This window comes from Salvelinus fontinalis, chromosome 14 (assembly GCF_029448725.1).
Source record: "Salvelinus fontinalis isolate EN_2023a chromosome 14, ASM2944872v1, whole genome shotgun sequence".
In the NCBI taxonomy this organism is placed as follows: Eukaryota; Metazoa; Chordata; class Actinopteri; order Salmoniformes; family Salmonidae; genus Salvelinus; species Salvelinus fontinalis.
Window position 1 is genome coordinate 12,455,457 of NC_074678.1, and position 19,879 is coordinate 12,475,335.

The 19,879-nt window shown below is 49.1% G+C and overlaps 1 protein-coding gene across 1 annotated transcript in view; it reads left to right on the forward strand.

Annotated features, from left to right (window-relative positions):
- The window catches only part of herc2 (HECT and RLD domain containing E3 ubiquitin protein ligase 2), a 341,136-nt gene that overhangs the window by 284,023 nt on the left and 37,234 nt on the right, over positions 1-19,879 (forward strand). The window contains exon 84 of the mRNA XM_055943959.1: positions 3,479-3,620. Coding sequence (XP_055799934.1) covers positions 3,479-3,620 — 142 coding nt within the window. The remainder of the gene's footprint in view (positions 1-3,478; positions 3,621-19,879) is intronic.

Below are 19,879 nucleotides of genomic sequence, written 5' to 3' on the forward strand. Positions count from 1 at the left end.
CCCCTTCCTCTCCTCTCCCCTTCCTCTTCTCTCCCCTTCCTCTCCCTCTCCCCTTCATCTTCTCTCCCCTTCCTCTTCTCTCCCCTTCCTCTTCTCTCCCCTTCCTCTCCCTCTCCCCTTCCTCTCCTCTCCCCTTCCTCTCCTCTCCCCTTCCTCTCCCCTTCCTCTCCCTCTCCCCTTCCTCTCCCCTTCCTTTCCCTCTCCCCTTCCTCCTCCTCTCCCTCTCCCCTTCCTCTCCTCTCCCCTTCCTCTTCTCTCCCCTTCCTCTTCTCTCCCCTTCCTCTTCTCTCCCCTTCCTCTCCTCTCCCCTTCCTCTCCTCTCCCCTTCCTCTCCTCTCCCCTTCCTCTTCTCTCCCCTTCCTCTCCTCTCCCCTTCCTCTTCTCTCCCCTTCCTCTCCTCTCCCCTTCCTCTTCTCTCCACTTCCTCTCCCTCTCCCCTTCCTCTCCCTCTCCCCTTCCTCTCCTCTCCCCTTCCTCTCCCTCTCCCCTTCCTCTCCTCTCCCCTTCCTCTCCCTCTCCCCTTCCTCTCCTCTCCCCTTCCTCCTCCTCTCCCTCTCCCCTTCCTCTCCTCTCCCCTTCCTCTTCTCTCCCCTTCCTCTTCTCTCCCCTTCCTCTTCTCTCCCCTTCCTCTCCTCTCCCCTTCCTCTCCTCTCCCCTTCCTCTCCTCTCCCCTTCCTCTTCTCTCCACTTCCTCTCCTCTCCCCTTCCTCTTCTCTCCCCTTCCTCTCCTCTCCCCTTCCTCTCCTCTCCCCTTCCTCTTCTCTCCCCTTCCTCTTCTCTCCCCTTCCTCTCCTCTCCCCTTCCTCTTCTCTCCACTTCCTCTCCCTCTCCCCTTCCTCTCCCTCTCCCCTTCCTCTCCTCTCCCCTTCCTCTCCCTCTCCCCTTCCTCTCCTCTCCCCTTCCTCTCCTCTCCCCTTCCTCTCCTCTCCCCTTCCTCTCCTCTCCCCTTCCTCTTCTCTCCCCTTCCTCTTCTCTCCCCTTCCTCTTCTCTCCCCTTCCTCTCCTCTCCCCTTCCTCTTCTCTCCACTTCCTCTCCCTCTCCCCTTCCTCTCCCTCTCCCCTTCCTCTCCTCTCCCCTTCCTCTCCCCTTCCTCTCCCTCTCCCCTTCCTCTCCTCTCCCTCTCCCCTTCCTCTCCCTCTCCCCTTCCTCTCCCTCTCCCTCTCCCCTTCCTCTCCCTCTCCCCTTCCTCTTCTCTCCCCTTCCTCTCCTCTCCCCTTCCTCTTCTCTCCCCTTCCTCTCCCCTTCCTCTTCTCTCCCCTTCCTCTTCTCTCCCCTTCCTCTTCTCTCCCCTTCCTCTCCTCTCCCCTTCCTCTCCTCTCCCCTTCCTCTTCTCTCCCCTTCCTCTCCCTCTCCCCTTCCTCTCCTCCTCTCCCCTTCCTCTCCTCCTCTACCCTCCTCTCCCCTTCCTCTCCCTCTCCCCTTCCTCTTCTCTCCCCTTCCTCTTCTCTCCCCTTCCTCTCCTCTCCCCTTCCTCTTCTCTCCCCTTCCTCTTCTCTCCCCTTCCTCTTCTCTCCCCTTCCTCTTCTCTCCCCTTCCTCTTCTCTCCCCTTCCTCTTCTCTCCCCTTCCTCTTCTCTCCCCTTCCTCTTCTCTCCCCTTCCTCTTCTCTCCCCTTCCTCTTCTCTCCCCTTCCTCTTCTCTCCCCTTCCTCTCCTCTCCCCTTCCTCTTCTCTCCCCTTCCTCTTCTCTCCCCTTCCTCTCCCTCTCCCCTTCCTCTCCTCTCCCCTTCCTCTTCTCTCCCCTTCCTCTTCTCTCCCCTTCCTCTTCTCTCCCCTTCCTCTCCCTCTCCACTTCCTCTCCCTCTCCCCTTCCTCTTCTCTCCCCTTCCTCTTCTCTCCCCTTCCTCTCCTCCTCTACCCTCCTCTCCCCTTCCTCTCCCTCTCCACTTCCTCTCCCTCTCCCCTTCCTCTTCTCTCCCCTTCCTCTCCCTCTCCCCTTCCTCTTCTCTCCCCTTCCTCTCCTCTCCCCTTCCTCTCCTCTCCCCTTCCTCTCCTCTCCCCTTCCTCTTCTCTCCCCTTCCTCTCCTCTCCCCTTCCTCTCCTCTCCCCTTCCTCTTCTCTCCCCTTCCTCTCCTCCTCTCCCCTTCCTCTCCCTCTCCACTTCCTCTCCCTCTCCCCTTCCTCTCCTCTCCCCTTCCTCTCCTCTCCCCTTCCTCTCCCCTTCCTCTCCTCTCCCCTTCCTCTCCTCTCCCCTTCCTCTCCTCTCCCCTTCCTCTCCCTCTCCCCTTCCTCTTCTCTCCCCTTCCTCTTCTCTCCCCTTCCTCTCCTCTCCCCTTCCTCTCCTCTCCCCTTCCTCTTCTCTCCCCTTCCTCTCCTCTCCCCTTCCTCTCCTCTCCCCTTCCTCTCCTCTCCCCTTCCTCTCCCCTTCCTCTCCTCTCCCCTTCCTCTCCTCTCCCCTTCCTCTCCTCTCCCCTTCCTCTCCCTCTCCCCTTCCTCTTCTCTCCCCTTCCTCTTCTCTCCCCTTCCTCTCCTCTCCCCTTCCTCTCCTCTCCCCTTCCTCTTCTCTCCCCTTCCTCTCCTCTCCCCTTCCTCTTCTCTCCCCTTCCTCTCCTCTCCCCTTCCTCTCCTCTCCCCTTCCTCTCCCTCTCCCCTTCCTCTCCTCTCCCCTTCCTCTCCTCTCCCCTTCCTCTCCCCTTCCTCTTCTCTCCCCTTCCTCTCCTCTCCCCTTCCTCTTCTCTCCCCTTCCTCTTCTCTCCCCTTCCTCTTCTCTCCCCTTCCTCTTCTCTCCCCTTCCTCTTCTCTCCCCTTCCTCTCCTCTCCCCTTCCTCTCCTCTCCCCTTCCTCTCCTCTCCCCTTCCTCTCCTCTCCCCTTCCTCTTCTCTCCCCTTCCTCTCCTCTCCCCTTCCTCTCCTCTCCCCTTCCTCTCCTCTCCCCTTCCTCTCCTCTCCCCTTCCTCTCCTCTCCCCTTCCTCTCCTCTCCCCTTCCTCTCCTCTCCCCTTCCTCTCCTGTCCCCTTCCTCTTCTCTCCCCTTCCTCTTCTCTCCCCTTCCTCTTCTCTCCCCTTCCTCTTCTCTCCCCTTCCTCTTCTCTCCCCTTCCTCTTCTCTCCCCTTCCTCTCCTCTCCCCTTCCTCTCCTCCTCTCCCCTTCCTCTCCTCCTCTCCCCTTCCTCTCCTCCTCTCCCCTTCCTCTCCTCCTCTCCCCTTCCTCTCCTCCTCTCCCCTTCCTCTCCCTCTCCCCTTCCTCTCCCTCTCCCCTTCCTCTCCCTCTCCCCTTCCTCTCCCTCTCCCCTTCCCCTTCCTCTCCCTCTCCCTCTCCCCTTCCTCTCCTCCTCTCCTCCTCTCCCCTTCCTCTCCCTCTCCCTCTCCCCTTCCTCTCCCCCTCCTCTCCTCTCCCCCTCCTCTCCCTCTCCTCTCCTCCTCTCCAATCCCCCTCCCTCTCCTCTCCCCCTCTCCCTCTCTCCTTCCTCTCCCCCTCCTCTCCTCCCCCCTTCCTCTCCCTCTCCTCTCCTCTCCTCTCCTCCTCTCCCTCTCCCCTCCAGGTCAAGCGGTCTCGTAGTAAAGGAGGTTTGGCGGGTCCAGACGGGACCAAGTCAGTGTTTGGTCAGATGTGTGCCAAAATGAGCTCCTTCAGCCCAGACAGCCTGCTGCTGCCTCACCGCGTTTGGAAGGTCAAGTTTGTGGGTAGGTTGTTAGGTCCTCAGTAGTTTGTGGGTAGGTTGTTAGGTTCCTCCTCAGTAGGTTGTTAGGGTCCTCCTCAGTAGGTTGTTAGGTTCATCCTCAGTAGGTTGTTAGGTTCATCCTCAGTAGGTTGTTAGGTTCCTCCTCAGTAGGTTGTTAGGTTCCTCCTCAGTAGGTTGTTAGGTTCCTCCTCAGTAGGTTGTTAGGTTCCTCCTCAGTAGGTTGTTAGGTCCTCCTCAGTAGGTTGTTAGGTCCTCCTCAGTAGGTTGTTAGGTTCATCCTCAGTAGGTTGTTAGGTTCCTCCTCAGTAGGTTGTTAGGTTCCTCCTCAGTAGTTTGTTAGGTCCTCCTCAGTAGTTTGTTAGGTCCTCCTCAGTAGTTTGTTAGGTCCTCCTCAGTAGTTTGTTAGGTCCTCCTCAGTAGTTTGTTAGGTCCTCCTCAGTAGGTTGTTAGGTTCCTCCTCAGTAGGTTGTTAGGTTCCTCCTCAGTAGGTTGTTAGGTTCCTCCTCAGTAGGTTGTTAGGTTCCTCCTCAGAAGGTTGTTAAGTTCCTCCTCAGTAGGTTGTTAGGTTCCTCCCTAGTAGGTTGTTAGGTTCATCCTCAGTAGGTTGTTGGGTTCCTCCTCAATAGGTTGTTAGGTTCCTCCTCAGTAGGTTGTTAGGTTCTTCCTCAGTAGGTTGTTAGGTTCCTCCTCAGTAGGTTGTTAGGTTCATCCTCAGTAGGTTGTTAGGTTCATCCTCAGTAGGTTGTCAGGTTCCTCCTCAGTAGGTTGTTAGGTTCCTCCTCAGTAGGTTGTTAGGTTCCTCCTCAGTAGGTTGTTAGGTTCCTCCTCAGTAGGTTGTTAGGTTCCTCCCTAGTAGGTTGTTAGGTTCATCCTCAGTAGGTTGTTAGGTTCATCCTCAGTAGGTTGTTAGGTTCCTCCTCAGTAGGTTGTTAGGTTCCTCCTCAGTAGGTTGTTAGGTCCTCCTCAGTAGGTTGTTAGGTTCATCCTCAGTAGGTTGTTAGGTTCCTCCTCAGTAGGTTGTTAGGTTCCTCCTCAGTAGGTTGTTAGGTTCCTCCTCAGTAGGTTGTTAGGTTCCTCCTCAGTAGGTTGTTAGGTTCCTCCTCAGTAGGTTGTTAGGTCGTCCTCCAGTAGGTTGTTAGGTTCCTCAGTAGGTTGTTAGGTAGGTTGTTAGGTTCATCCTCAGTAGGTTGTTAGGTTCATCCTCAGTAGTTTGTTAGGTTCCTCCTCAGTAGGTTGTTAGGTTCCTCCTCAGTAGGTTGTTAGGTTCCTCCTCAGTAGTTTTTTAGGTTCCTCCTCAGTAGGTTGTTAGGTTCATCCTCAGTAGGTTGTTAGGTAGGTTGTTAGGTTCCTCCTCAGTAGGTTGTTAGGGTCATCCTCAGTAGGTTGTTAGGTTCCTCCTCAGTAGATTGTTAGGTTCCTCCTCAGTAGGTTGTTAGGTTCCTCCTCAGTAGGTTGTTAGGTTCCTCCTCAGTAGGTTGTTAGGTTCATCCTCAGTAGGTTGTTAGGTTCCTCCTCAGTAGGTTGTTAGGTTCATCCTCAGTAGGTTGTTAGGTTCATCCTCAGTAGGTTGTTAGGTTAATCCTCAGTAGGTTGTTAGGTTCCTCCCTAGTAGGTTGTTAGGTTCCTCCCTAGTAGGTTGTCAGGTTCCTCCCTAGTAGGTTGTTAGGTTCCTCCTCAGTAGGTTGTTAGGTTCCTCCTCAGTAGGTTGTTAGGTTCCTCCTCAGTAGGTTGTTAGGTTCCTCCTCAGTAGGTTGTTAGGTTCCTCCTCAGTAGGTTGTTAGGTTCCTCCTCAGTAGGTTGTTAGGTTCCTCCTCAGTAGGTTGTTAGGTTCATCCTCAGTAGGTTGTTAGGTTCCTCCTCAGTAGGTTGTTAGGTTCCTCCTCAGTAGGTTGTTAGGTTCCTCCTCAGAAGGTTGTTAAGTTCCTCCTCAGTAGGTTGTTAGGTTCCTCCCTAGTAGGTTGTTAGGTTCATCCTCAGTAGGTTGTTGGGTTCCTCCTCAATAGGTTGTTAGGTTCCTCCTCAGTAGGTTGTTAGGTTCCTCCTCAGTAGGTTGTTAGGTTCCTCCTCAGTAGGTTGTTAGGTTCATCCTCAGTAGGTTGTTAGGTTCATCCTCAGTAGGTTGTCAGGTTCCTCCTCAGTAGGTTGTTAGGTTCCTCCTCAGTAGGTTGTTAGGTTCCTCCCTAGTAGGTTGTTAGGTTCATCCTCAGTAGGTTGTTAGGTTCATCCTCAGTAGGTTGTTAGGTTCCTCCTCAGTAGGTTGTTAGGTTCCTCCTCAGTAGGTTGTTAGGTCCTCCTCAGTAGGTTGTTAGGTTCATCCTCAGTAGGTTGTTAGGTTCCTCCTCAGTAGGTTGTTAGGTTCCTCCTCAGTAGGTTGTTAGGTTCCTCCTCAGTAGGTTGTTAGGTTCCTCCTCAGTAGGTTGTTAGGTTCCTCCTCAGTAGGTTGTTAGGTCGTCCTCCAGTAGGTTGTTAGGTTCCTCAGTAGGTTGTTAGGTAGGTTGTTAGGTTCATCCTCAGTAGGTTGTTTGGTTCATCCTCAGTAGTTTGTTAGGTTCCTCCTCAGTAGGTTGTTAGGTTCCTCCTCAGTAGGTTGTTAGGTTCCTCCTCAGTAGTTTGTTAGGTTCCTCCTCAGTAGGTTGTTAGGTTCATCCTCAGTAGGTTGTTAGGTAGGTTGTTAGGTTCCTCCTCAGTAGGTTGTTAGGTTCCTCCTCAGTAGGTTGTTAGGTTCCTCCTGAGTAGGTTGTTAGGTTCCTCCTCAGTAGGTTGTTAGGTTCCTCCTCAGTAGGTTGTTAGGTTCATCCTCGGTAGGTTGTTAGGTTCCTCCTCGGTAGGTTGTTAGGTTCATCCTCAGTAGGTTGTTAGGTTCATCCTCAGTAGGTTGTTAGGTTAATCCTCAGTAGGTTGTTAGGTTCCTCCCTAGTAGGTTGTTAGGTTCCTCCCTAGTAGGTTGTCAGGTTCCTCCCTAGTAGGTTGTTAGGTTCCTCCTCAGTAGGTTGTTAGGTTCCTCCTCAGTAGGTTGTTAGGTTCATCCTCAGTAGGTTGTTAGGTTCCTCCTCAGTAGGTTGTTAGGTTCCTCCTCAGTAGGTTGTTAGGTTCCTCCTCAGTAGGTTGTTAGGTTCCTCCTCAGTAGGTTGTTAGGTTCCTCCTCAGTAGGTTGTTAGGTTCCTCCTCAGTAGGTTGTTAGGTTCATCCTCAGTAGGTTGTTAGGTTCCTCCTCAGTAGGTTGTTAGGTTCCTCCTCAGTAGTTTGTTAGGTCCTCCTCAGTAGTTTGTTAGGTCCTCCTCAGTAGTTTGTTAGGTCCTCCTCAGTAGTTTGTTAGGTTCCTCCTCAGTAGGTTGTTAGGTTCCTCCTCAGTAGGTTGTTAGGTTCCTCCTCAGTAGGTTGTTAGGTTCCTCCTCAGAAGGTTGTTAAGTTCCTCCTCAGTAGGTTGTTAGGTTCCTCCCTAGTAGGTTGTTAGGTTCATCCTCAGTAGGTTGTTGGGTTCCTCCTCAATAGGTTGTTAGGTTGCTCCTCAGTAGGTTGTTAGGTTCCTCTTCAGTAGGTTGTTAGGTTCCTCCTCAGTAGGTTGTTAGGTTCATCCTCAGTAGGTTGTTAGGTTCATCCTCAGTAGGTTGTCAGGTTCCTCCTCAGTAGGTTGTTAGGTTCCTCCTCAGTAGGTTGTTAGGTTCCTCCTCAGTAGGTTGTTAGGTTCCTCCCTAGTAGGTTGTTAGGTTCCTCCCTAGTAGGTTGTTAGGTTCATCCTCAGTAGGTTGTTAGGTTCCTCCTCAGTAGGTTGTTAGGTTCCTCCTCAGTAGGTTGTTAGGTCCTCCTCAGTAGGTTGTTAGGTTCCTCCTCAGTAGGTTGTTAGGTTCCTCCTCAGTAGGTTGTTAGGTTCCTCCTCAGTAGGTTGTTAGGTTCCTCCTCAGTAGGTTGTTAGGTTCCTCCTCAGTAGGTTGTTAGGTCGTCCTCCAGTAGGTTGTTAGGTTCCTCCTCAGTAGGTTGTTAGGTAGGTTGTTAGGTTCATCCTCAGTAGGTTGTTAGGTTCATCCTCAGTAGTTTGTTAGGTTCCTCCTCAGTAGGTTGTTAGGTTCCTCCTCAGTAGTTTGTTAGGTTCCTCCTCAGTAGGTTGTTAGGTTCATCCTCAGTAGGTTGTTAGGTAGGTTGTTAGGTTCCTCCTCAGTAGGTTGTTAGGTTCCTCCTGAGTAGGTTGTTAGGTTCCTCCTGAGTAGGTTGTTAGGTTCCTCCTCAGTAGGTTGTTAGGTTCATCCTCAGTAGGTTGTTAGGTTCCTCCTCAGTAGGTTGTTAGGTTCCTCCTCAGTAGGTTGTTAGGTTCATCCTCAGTAGGTTGTTAGGTTCATCCTCAGTAGGTTGTTAGGTTAATCCTCAGTAGGTTGTTAGGTTCCTCCCTAGTAGGTTGTTAGGTTCCTCCCTAGTAGGTTGTCAGGTTCCTCCCTAGTAGGTTGTTAGGTTCCTCCTCAGTAGGTTGTTAGGTTCATCCTCAGTAGGTTGTTAGGTTCCTCCTCAGTAGGTTGTTAGGTTCCTCCTCAGTAGGTTGTTAGGTTCCTCCTCAGTAGGTTGTTAGGTTCCTCCTCAGTAGGTTGTTAGGTTCCTCCTCAGTAGGTTGTTAGGTTCATCCTCAGTAGGTTGTTAGGTTCCTCCTCAGTAGGTTGTTAGGTTCCTCCTCAGTAGGTTGTTAGGTTCCTCCTCAGTAGGTTGTTAGGTTCCTCCCTAGTAGGTTGTTAGGTTCATCCTCAGTAGGTTGTTAGGTTCATCCTCAGTAGGTTGTTAGGTTCCTCCTCAGTAGGTTGTTAGGTTCCTCCTCAGTAGGTTGTTAGGTCCTCCTCAGTAGGTTGTTAGGTTCATCCTCAGTAGGTTGTTAGGTTCCTCCTCAGTAGGTTGTTAGGTTCCTCCTCAGTAGGTTGTTAGGTTCCTCCTCAGTAGGTTGTTAGGTTCCTCCTCAGTAGGTTGTTAGGTTCCTCCTCAGTAGGTTGTTAGGTTCCTCCTCAGTAGGTTGTTAGGTTCCTCCTCAGTAGGTTGTTAGGTCGTCCTCCAGTAGGTTGTTAGGTTCCTCAGTAGGTTGTTAGGTAGGTTGTTAGGTTCATCCTCAGTAGGTTGTTAGGTTCATCCTCAGTAGTTTGTTAGGTTCCTCCTCAGTAGGTTGTTAGGTTCCTCCTCAGTAGGTTGTTAGGTTCCTCCTCAGTAGTTTGTTAGGTTCCTCCTCAGTAGGTTGTTAGGTTCATCCTCAGTAGGTTGTTAGGTAGGTTGTTAGGTTCCTCCTCAGTAGGTTGTTAGGTTCCTCCTGAGTAGGTTGTTAGGTTCCTCCTCAGTAGGTTGTTAGGTTCCTCCTCAGTAGGTTGTTAGGTTCCTCCTCAGTAGGTTGTTAGGTTCATCCTCAGTAGGTTGTTAGGTTCCTCCTCAGTAGGTTGTTAGGTTCATCCTCAGTAGGTTGTTAGGTTCATCCTCAGTAGGTTGTTAGGTTAATCCTCAGTAGGTTGTTAGGTTCCTCCCTAGTAGGTTTGTTAGGTTCCTCCCTAGTAGGTTGTCAGGTTCCTCCCTAGTAGGTTGTTAGGTTCCTCCTCAGTAGGTTGTTAGGTTCATCCTCAGTAGGTTGTTAGGTTCCTCCTCAGTAGGTTGTTAGGTTCCTCCTCAGTAGGTTGTTAGGTTCCTCCTCAGTAGGTTGTTAGGTTCCTCCTCAGTAGGTTGTTAGGTTCCTCCTCAGTAGGTTGTTAGGTTCATCCTCAGTAGGTTGTTAGGTTCATCCTCAGTAGGTTGTTAGGTTCCTCCTCAGTAGGTTGTTAGGTTCCTCCTCAGTAGTTTGTTAGGTCCTCCTCAGTAGTTTGTTAGGTCCTCCTCAGTAGTTTGTTAGGTCCTCCTCAGTAGTTTGTTAGGTCCTCCTCAGTAGGTTGTTAGGTTCCTCCTCAGTAGGTTGTTAGGTTCCTCCTCAGTAGGTTGTTAGGTTCCTCCTCAGTAGGTTGTTAGGTTCCTCCTCAGAAGGTTGTTAAGTTCCTCCTCAGTAGGTTGTTAGGTTCCTCCCTAGTAGGTTGTTAGGTTCATCCTCAGTAGGTTGTTGGGTTCCTCCTCAATAGGTTGTTAGGTTCCTCCTCAGTAGGTTGTTAGGTTCCTCCTCAGTAGGTTGTTAGGTTCCTCCTCAGTAGGTTGTTAGGTTCATCCTCAGTAGGTTGTTAGGTTCATCCTCAGTAGGTTGTCAGGTTCCTCCTCAGTAGGTTGTTAGGTTCCTCCTCAGTAGGTTGTTAGGTTCCTCCTCAGTAGGTTGTTAGGTTCCTCCTCAGTAGGTTGTTAGGTTCCTCCCTAGTAGGTTGTTAGGTTCATCCTCAGTAGGTTGTTAGGTTCCTCCTCAGTAGGTTGTTAGGTTCATCCTCAGTAGGTTGTTAGGTTCCTCCTCAGTAGGTTGTTAGGTTCCTCCTCAGTAGGTTGTTAGGTTCCTCCTCAGTAGGTTGTTAGGTTCCTCCTCAGTAGGTTGTTAGGTTCCTCCTCAGTAGGTTGTTAGGTTCCTCCTCAGTAGGTTGTTAGGTTCCTCCTCAGTAGGTTGTTAGGTCGTCCTCCAGTAGGTTGTTAGGTTCCTCCTCAGTAGGTTGTTAGGTAGGTTGTTAGGTTCATCCTCAGTAGGTTGTTAGGTTCATCCTCAGTAGTTTGTTAGGTTCCTCCTCAGTAGGTTGTTAGGTTCCTCCTCAGTAGGTTGTTAGGTTCCTCCTCAGTAGTTTGTTAGGTTCCTCCTCAGTAGGTTGTTAGGTTCATCCTCAGTAGGTTGTTAGGTAGGTTGTTAGGTTCCTCCTCAGTAGGTTGTTAGGTTCCTCCTGAGTAGGTTGTTAGGTTCATCCTCAGTAGGTTGTTAGGTTCCTCCTCAGTAGGTTGTTAGGTTCCTCCTCAGTAGGTTGTTAGGTTCATCCTCAGTAGGTTGTTAGGTTCCTCCTCAGTAGGTTGTTAGGTTCATCCTCAGTAGGTTGTTAGGTTCATCCTCAGTAGTTTGTTAGGTTAATCCTCAGTAGGTTGTTAGGTTCCTCCCTAGTAGGTTGTTAGGTTCCTCCCTAGTAGGTTGTCAGGTTCCTCCCTAGTAGGTTGTTAGGTTCCTCCTCAGTAGGTTGTTAGGTTCATCCTCAGTAGGTTGTTAGGTTCCTCCTCAGTAGGTTGTTAGGTTCCTCCTCAGTAGGTTGTTAGGTTCCTCCTCAGTAGGTTGTTAGGTTCCTCCTCAGTAGGTTGTTAGGTTCCTCCTCAGTAGGTTGTTAGGTTCATCCTCAGTAGGTTGTTAGGTTCCTCCTCAGTCGGTTGTTAGGTTCTTCCTCAGTAGGTTGTTAGGTTCCTCCTCAGTAGGTTGTTAGGTTCCTCCTCAGTAGGTTGTTAGGTTCATCCTCAGTAGGTTGTTAGGTTCCTCCTCAGTAGGTTGTTAGGTTCCTCCTCAGTAGGTTGTTAGGTTCCTCCTCAGTAGGTTGTTAGGTTCCTCCTCAGTAGGTTGTTAGGTTCCTCCTCAGTAGGTTGTTAGGTTCCTCCTCAGTAGGTTGTTAGGTTCATCCTCAGTAGGTTGTTAGGTTCCTCCTCGGTAGGTTGTTAGGTTTGTCCTCATGAGAGCGTGGGTAGGTTGTTAGGTTCATCCTCAGTAGATTGTTAGGTTCATCCTCAGTAGGTTGTTAGGTTCCTCCTCGGTAGGTTGTTAGGTTTGTCCTCATGAGAGCGTGGGTAGGTTGTTAGGTTCATCCTCAGTAGATTGTTAGGTTCATCCTCAGTAGGTTGTTAGGTTCATCCCCAGTAGGTTGTTAGGTTCATCCCCAGTAGGTTGTTAGGTTCATCCTCAGTAGGTTGTTAGGTTCATCCTCAGTAGGTTGTTAGGTTCCTCCTCAGTAGGTTGTTAGGTTCCTCCTCAGTAGGTTGTTAGGTTCCTCCTCAGTAGGTTGTTAGGTTCCTCCTCAGTAGGTTGTTAGGTTCCTCCCTAGTAGGTTGTTAGGTTCCTCCCTAGTAGGTTGTTAGGTTCATCCTCAGTAGGTTGTTAGGTTCATCCCCAGTAGGTTGTTAGGTTCCTCCTCAGTAGGTTGTTAGGTCCTCCTCAGTAGGTTGTTAGGTAGGTTGTTAGGTTCATCCTCAGTAGGTTGTTAGGTTCCTCCTCAGTAGGTTGTTAGGTTCCTCCTCAGTAGGTTGTTAGGTTCCTCCTCAGTAGGTTGTTAGGTTCCTCCCTAGTAGGTTGTTAGGTTCCTCCCTAGTAGGTTGTTAGGTTCCTCCCTAGTAGGTTGTTAGGTTCCTCCCTAGTAGGTTGTTAGGTTCATCCTCAGTAGGTTGTTAGGTTCCTCCTCAGTAGGTTGTTAGGTTCATCCTCAGTAGGTTGTTAGGTTCCTCCTCAGTAGGGTGTTAGGTTCCTCCTCAGTAGGTTGTTAGGTTCATCCTCAGTAGGTTGTTAGGTTCATCCTCAGTAGGTTGTTAGGTTCATCCTCAGTAGGTTGTAAGGTTCCTCCTCAGTAGGTTGTTAGGTTCCTCCTCAGTACGTTGTTAGGTTCATCCCCAGTAGATTGTTAGGTTCCTCCTCAGTAGGTTGTTAGGTTCCTCCTCAGTAGGTTGTTAGGTTCATCCTCAGTAGGTTGTTAGGTTCATCCTCAGTAGGTTGTTAGGTTCCTCCTCAGTAGGTTGTTAGGTTCCTCCTCAGTAGGTTGTTAGGTTCCTCCTCAGTAGGTTGTTAGGTTCCTCCTCAGTAGGTTGTTAGGTTCCTCCTCAGTAGGTTGTTAGGTTCCTCCTCAGTAGGTTGTTAGGTTCCTCCTCAGTAGGTTGTTTTGTTCATCCTCAGTAGGTTGTTAGGTAGGTTGTTAGGTTCATCCTCAGTAGGTTGTTAGGTTCCTCCTCAGTAGGTTGTTAGGTTCATCCTCAGTAGGTTGTTAGGTTCGTCCTCATGAGAGCGTGGGTAGGTTGTTAGGTTCCTCCTCAGTAGGTGGTTAGGTAGGTTGTTAGGTTCATCCTCAGTAGGTTGTTAGGTAGGTTGTTAGGTTCATCCTCAGTAGGTTGTTATGTTCATCCTCAGTAGGTTGTTAGGTTCATCCTCAGTAGGTTGTTAGGTTCATCCTCAGTAGGTTGTTAGGTTCATCCTCAGTAGGTTGTTAGGTTCCTCCTCAGTAGGTTGTTAGGTTCATCCTCAGTAGGTTGTTAGGTTCCTCCTCAGTAGGTTGTTAGGTCCTCCACAGTAGGTTGTTAGTTTCATCCTCAGTAGGTTGTTAGGTAGGTTGTTAGGTTCATCCTCAGTAGGTTGTTAGGTTCCTCCTCAGTAGGTTGTTAGGTTCCTCCTCAGTAGGTTGTTAGGTTCCTCCTCAGTAGGTTGTTAGGTTCCTCCTCAGTAGGTTGTTAGGTCCTCCTCAGTAGTTTGTTAGGTTCCTCCTCAGTAGGTTGTTAGGTAGGTTGTTAGGTTCATCCTCAGTAGGTTGTTAGGTTCCTCCTCAGTAGGTTGTTAGGTTCCTCCTCAGTAGGTTGTTAGGTTCCTCCTCAGTAGGTTGTTAGGTTCCTCCTCAGTAGGTTGTTAGGTTCCTCCTCAGTAGGTTGTTAGGTTCCTCCTCAGTAGGTTGTTAGGTTCCTCCTCAGTAGGTTGTTAGGTTCCTCCTCAGTAGATTGTTAGGTTCCTCCTCAGTAGGTTGTTAGGTTCCTCCTCAGTAGGTTGTTAGGTTCATCCTCAGTAGGTTGTTAGGTTCCTCCTCAGTAGGTTGTTAGGTCCTCCACAGTAGGTTGTTAGTTTCATCCTCAGTAGGTTGTTAGGTAGGTTGTTAGGTTCATCCTCAGTAGGTTGTTAGGTTCCTCCTCAGTAGGTTGTTAGGTTCCTCCTCAGTAGGTTGTTAGGTTCCTCCTCAGTAGGTTGTTAGGTCCTCCTCAGTAGTTTGTTAGGTTCCTCCTCAGTAGGTTGTTAGGTAGGTTGTTAGGTTCATCCTCAGTAGGTTGTTAGGTTCCTCCTCAGTAGGTTGTTAGGTTCCTCCTCAGTAGGTTGTTAGGTTCCTCCTCAGTAGGTTGTTAGGTCCTCCTCAGTAGGTTGTTAGGTTCCTCCTCAGTAGGTTGTTAGGTTCCTCCTCAGTAGGTTGTTAGGTTCCTCCTCAGTAGATTGTTAGGTTCCTCCTCAGTAGGTTGTTAGGTTCCTCCTCAGTAGGTTGTTAGGTTCCTCCTCAGTAGGTTGTCAGGTTCATCCTCAGTAGGTTGTCAGGTTCCTCCTCAGTAGGTTGTTAGGTTCCTCCTCAGTAGGTTGTTAGGTTCCTCCTCAGTAGGGTGTTAGGTTCCTCCTCAGTAGGTTGTTAGGTTCATCCTCAGTAGGTTGTTAGGTTCATCCGCAGTAGGTTGTAAGGTTCCTCCTCAGTAGGTTGTTAGGTTCCTCCTCAGTACGTTGTTAGGTTCATCCTCAGTAGGTTGTTAGGTTCATCCTCAGTAGGTTGTTAGGTTCATCCTCAGTAGGTTGTTAGGTTCATCCTCAGTAGGTTGTTAGGTTCCTCCTCAGTAGGTTGTTAGGTTCATCCTCAGTAGGTTGTTAGGTTCCTCCTCAGTAGGTTGTTAGGTCCTCCACAGTAGGTTGTTAGTTTCATCCTCAGTAGGTTGTTAGGTAGGTTGTTAGGTTCATCCTCAGTAGGTTGTTAGGTTCCTCCTCAGTAGGTTGTTAGGTTCCTCCTCAGTAGGTTGTTAGGTTCCTCCTCAGTAGGTTGTTAGGTCCTCCTCAGTAGTTTGTTAGGTTCCTCCTCAGTAGGTTGTTAGGTAGGTTGTTAGGTTCATCCTCAGTAGGTTGTTAGGTTCCTCCTCAGTAGGTTGTTAGGTTCCTCCTCAGTAGGTTGTTAGGTTCCTCCTCAGTAGGTTGTTAGGTCCTCCTCAGTAGGTTGTTAGGTTCCTCCTCAGTAGGTTGTTAGGTTCCTCCTCAGTAGGTTGTTAGGTTCCTCCTCAGTAGGTTGTTAGGTTCCTCCTCAGTAGGTTGTTAGGTTCCTCCTCAGTAGGTTGTTAGGTTCCTCCTCAGTAGGTTGTCAGGTTCCTCCTCAGTAGGTTGTCAGGTTCCTCCTCAGTAGGTTGTTAGGTTCCTCCTCAGTAGGTTGTTAGGTTCCTCCTCAGTAGGGTGTTAGGTCCTCCACAGTAGGTTGTTAGGTTCATCCTCAGTAGGTTGTTAGGTAGGTTGTTAGGTTCATCCTCAGTAGGTTGTTAGGTTCCTCCTCAGTAGGTTGTTAGGTTCCTCCTCAGTAGGTTGTTAGGTTCCTCCTCAGTAGGTTGTTAGGTTCCTCCTCAGTAGGTTGTTAGGTCCTCCTCAGTAGTTTGTTAGGTTCCTCCTCAGTAGGTTGTTAGGTAGGTTGTTAGGTTCATCCTCAGTAGGTTGTTAGGTTCCTCCTCAGTAGGTTGTTAGGTTCCTCCTCAGTAGGTTGTTAGGTTCCTCCTCAGTAGGTTGTTAGGTTCCTCCTCAGTAGGTTGTTAGGTTCCTCCTCAGTAGGTTGTTAGGTTCCTCCTCAGTAGGTTGTTAGGTTCCTCCTCAGTAGGTTGTTAGGTTCCTCCTCAGTAGATTGTTAGGTTCCTCCTCAGTAGGTTGTTAGGTTCCTCCTCAGTAGGTTGTTAGGTTCATCCTCAGTAGGTTGTTAGGTTCCTCCTCAGTAGGTTGTTAGGTCCTCCACAGTAGGTTGTTAGTTTCATCCTCAGTAGGTTGTTAGGTAGGTTGTTAGGTTCATCCTCAGTAGGTTGTTAGGTTCCTCCTCAGTAGGTTGTTAGGTTCCTCCTCAGTAGGTTGTTAGGTTCCTCCTCAGTAGGTTGTTAGGTCCTCCTCAGTAGTTTGTTAGGTTCCTCCTCAGTAGGTTGTTAGGTAGGTTGTTAGGTTCATCCTCAGTAGGTTGTTAGGTTCCTCCTCAGTAGGTTGTTAGGTTCCTCCTCAGTAGGTTGTTAGGTTCCTCCTCAGTAGGTTGTTAGGTCCTCCTCAGTAGGTTGTTAGGTTCCTCCTCAGTAGGTTGTTAGGTTCCTCCTCAGTAGGTTGTTAGGTTCCTCCTCAGTAGATTGTTAGGTTCCTCCTCAGTAGGTTGTTAGGTTCCTCCTCAGTAGGTTGTTAGGTTCCTCCTCAGTAGGTTGTCAGGTTCATCCTCAGTAGGTTGTCAGGTTCCTCCTCAGTAGGTTGTTAGGTTCCTCCTCAGTAGGTTGTTAGGTTCCTCCTCAGTAGGGTGTTAGGTTCCTCCTCAGTAGGTTGTTAGGTTCATCCTCAGTAGGTTGTTAGGTTCATCCGCAGTAGGTTGTAAGGTTCCTCCTCAGTAGGTTGTTAGGTTCCTCCTCAGTACGTTGTTAGGTTCATCCTCAGTAGGTTGTTAGGTTCATCCTCAGTAGGTTGTTAGGTTCATCCTCAGTAGGTTGTTAGGTTCATCCTCAGTAGGTTGTTAGGTTCCTCCTCAGTAGGTTGTTAGGTTCATCCTCAGTAGGTTGTTAGGTTCCTCCTCAGTAGGTTGTTAGGTCCTCCACAGTAGGTTGTTAGTTTCATCCTCAGTAGGTTGTTAGGTAGGTTGTTAGGTTCATCCTCAGTAGGTTGTTAGGTTCCTCCTCAGTAGGTTGTTAGGTTCCTCCTCAGTAGGTTGTTAGGTTCCTCCTCAGTAGGTTGTTAGGTCCTCCTCAGTAGTTTGTTAGGTTCCTCCTCAGTAGGTTGTTAGGTAGGTTGTTAGGTTCATCCTCAGTAGGTTGTTAGGTTCCTCCTCAGTAGGTTGTTAGGTTCCTCCTCAGTAGGTTGTTAGGTTCCTCCTCAGTAGGTTGTTAGGTCCTCCTCAGTAGGTTGTTAGGTTCCTCCTCAGTAGGTTGTTAGGTTCCTCCTCAGTAGGTTGTTAGGTTCCTCCTCAGTAGGTTGTTAGGTTCCTCCTCAGTAGGTTGTTAGGTTCCTCCTCAGTAGGTTGTTAGGTTCCTCCTCAGTAGGTTGTCAGGTTCCTCCTCAGTAGGTTGTCAGGTTCCTCCTCAGTAGGTTGTTAGGTTCCTCCTCAGTAGGTTGTTAGGTTCCTCCTCAGTAGGGTGTTAGGTTCCTCCTCAGTAGGTTGTTAGGTTCATCCTCAGTAGGTTGTTAGGTTCATCCTCAGTAGGTTGTAAGGTTCCTCCTCAGTAGGTTGTTAGGTTCCTCCTCAGTACGTTGTTAGGTTCATCCCCAGTAGATTGTTAGGTTCCTCCTCAGTAGGTTGTTAGGTTCCTCCTCAGTAGGTTGTTAGGTTCATCCTCAGTAGGTTGTTAGGTTCATCCTCAGTAGGTTGTTAGGTTCCTCCTCAGTAGGTTGTTAGGTTCCTCCTCAGTAGGTTGTTAGGTTCCTCCTCAGTAGGTTGTTAGGTTCCTCCTCAGTAGGTTGTTAGGTTCCTCCTCAGTAGGTTGTTAGGTTCCTCCTCAGTAGGTTGTTAGGTTCCTCCTCAGTAGGTTGTTAGGTTCCTCCTCAGTAGGTTGTTAGGTCCTCCTCAGTAGGTTGTTTTGTTCATCCTCAGTAGGTTGTTAGGTAGGTTGTTAGGTTCATCCTCAGTAGGTTGTTAGGTTCCTCCTCAGTAGGTTGTTAGGTTCATCCTCAGTAGGTTGTTAGGTTCGTCCTCATGAGAGCGTGGGTAGGTTGTTAGGTTCCTCCTCAGTAGGTTGTTAGGTAGGTTGTTAGGTTCATCCTCAGTAGGTTGTTAGGTAGGTTGTTAGGTTCATCCTCAGTAGGTTGTTATGTTCATCCTCAGTATGTTGTTAGGTTCATCCTCAGTAGGTTGTTAGGTTCATCCTCAGTAGGTTGTTAGGTTCATCCTCAGTAGGTTGTTAGGTTCCTCCTCAGTAGGTTGTTAGGTTCATCCTCAGTAGGTTGTTAGGTTCCTCCTCAGTAGGTTGTTAGGTTCCTCCACAGTAGGTTGTTAGGTCCTCCACAGTAGGTTGTTAGTTTCATCCTCAGTAGGTTGTTAGGTAGGTTGTTAGGTTCATCCTCAGTAGGTTGTTAGGTTCCTCCTCAGTAGGTTGTTAGGTTCCTCCTCAGTAGGTTGTTAGGTTCGTCCTCAGTAGGTTGTTAGGTCCTCCTCAGTAGTTTGTTAGGTTCCTCCTCAGTAGGGTGTTAGGTTCCTCCTCAGTAGGTTGTTAAGTTCCTCCTCAGTAGGTTGTTAGGTTCCTCCCTAGTAGGTTGTTAGGTTCATCCTCAGTAGGTTGTTGGGTTCCTCCTCAATAGGTTGTTAGGTTCCTCCTCAGTAGGTTGTTAGGTTCCTCCTCAGTAGGTTGTTAGGTTCCTCCTCAGTAGGTTGTTAGGTTCATCCTCAGTAGGTTGTTAGGTTCATCCTCAGTAGGTTGTCAGGTTCCTCCTCAGTAGGTTGTTAGGTTCCTCCTCAGTAGGTTGTTAGGTTCCTCCTCAGTAGGTTGTTAGGTTCCTCCTCAGTAGGTTGTTAGGTTCCTCCCTAGTAGGTTGTTAGGTTCATCCTCAGTAGGTTGTTAGGTTCATCCTCAGTAGGTTGTTAGGTTCCTCCTCAGTAGGTTGTTAGGTTCCTCCTCAGTAGGTTGTTAGGTCCTCCTCAGTAGGTTGTTAGGTTCATCCTCAGTAGGTTGTTAGGTTCCTCCTCAGTAGGTTGTTAGGTTCCTCCTCAGTAGGTTGTTAGGTTCCTCCTCAGTAGGTTGTTAGGTTCCTCCTCAGTAGGTTGTTAGGTTCCTCCTCAGTAGGTTGTTAGGTCGTCCTCCAGTAGGTTGTTAGGTTCCTCAGTAGGTTGTTAGGTAGGTTGTTAGGTTCATCCTCAGTAGGTTGTTAGGTTCATCCTCAGTAGTTTGTTAGGTTCCTCCTCAGTAGGTTGTTAGGTTCCTCCTCAGTAGGTTGTTAGGTTCCTCCTCAGTAGTTTTTTAGGTTCCTCCTCAGTAGGTTGTTAGGTTCATCCTCAGTAGGTTGTTAGGTAGGTTGTTAGGTTCCTCCTCAGTAGGTTGTTAGGTTCCTCCTGAGTAGGTTGTTAGGTTCCTCCTCAGTAGGTTGTTAGGTTCCTCCTCAGTAGGTTGTTAGGTTCCTCCTCAGTAGGTTGTTAGGTTCATCCTCAGTAGGTTGTTAGGTTCCTCCTCAGTAGGTTGTTAGGTTCATCCTCAGTAGGTTGTTAGGTTCATCCTCAGTAGGTTGTTAGGTTAATCCTCAGTAGGTTGTTAGGTTCCTCCCTAGTAGGTTGTTAGGTTCCTCCCTAGTAGGTTGTCAGGTTCCTCCCTAGTAGGTTGTTAGGTTCCTCCTCAGTAGGTTGTTAGGTTCCTCCTCAGTAGGTTGTTAGGTTCCTCCTCAGTAGGTTGTTAGGTTCCTCCTCAGTAGGTTGTTAGGTTCCTCCTCAGTAGGTTGTTAGGTTCCTCCTCAGTAGGTTGTTAGGTTCCTCCTCAGTAGGTTGTTAGGTTCATCCTCAGTAGGTTGTTAGGTTCCTCCTCAGTAGGTTGTTAGGTTCCTCCTCAGTAGGTTGTTAGGTTCCTCCTCAGAAGGTTGTTAAGTTCCTCCTCAGTAGGTTGTTAGGTTCCTCCCTAGTAGGTTGTTAGGTTCATCCTCAGTAGGTTGTTGGGTTCCTCCTCAATAGGTTGTTAGGTTCCTCCTCAGTAGGTTGTTAGGTTCCTCCTCAGTAGGTTGTTAGGTTCCTCCTCAGTAGGTTGTTAGGTTCATCCTCAGTAGGTTGTTAGGTTCATCCTCAGTAGGTTGTCAGGTTCCTCCTCAGTAGGTTGTTAGGTTCCTCCTCAGTAGGTTGTTAGGTTCCTCCTCAGTAGGTTGTTAGGTTCCTCCCTAGTAGGTTGTTAGGTTCATCCTCAGTAGGTTGTTAGGTTCATCCTCAGTAGGTTGTTAGGTTCCTCCTCAGTAGGTTGTTAGGTTCCTCCTCAGTAGGTTGTTAGGTCCTCCTCAGTAGGTTGTTAGGTTCATCCTCAGTAGGTTGTTAGGTTCCTCCTCAGTAGGTTGTTAGGTTCCTCCTCAGTAGGTTGTTAGGTTCCTCCTCAGTAGGTTGTTAGGTTCCTCCTCAGTAGGTTGTTAGGTTCCTCCTCAGTAGGTTGTTAGGTCGTCCTCCAGTAGGTTGTTAGGTTCCTCAGTAGGTTGTTAGGTAGGTTGTTAGGTTCATCCTCAGTAGGTTGTTAGGTTCATCCTCAGTAGTTTGTTAGGTTCCTCCTCAGTAGGTTGTTAGGTTCCTCCTCAGTAGGTTGTTAGGTTCCTCCTCAGTAGTTTGTTAGGTTCCTCCTCAGTAGGTTGTTAGGTTCATCCTCAGTAGGTTGTTAGGTAGGTTGTTAGGTTCCTCCTCAGTAGGTTGTTAGGTTCCTCCTCAGTAGGTTGTTAGGTTCCTCCTGAGTAGGTTGTTAGGTTCCTCCTCAGTAGGTTGTTAGGTTCCTCCTCAGTAGGTT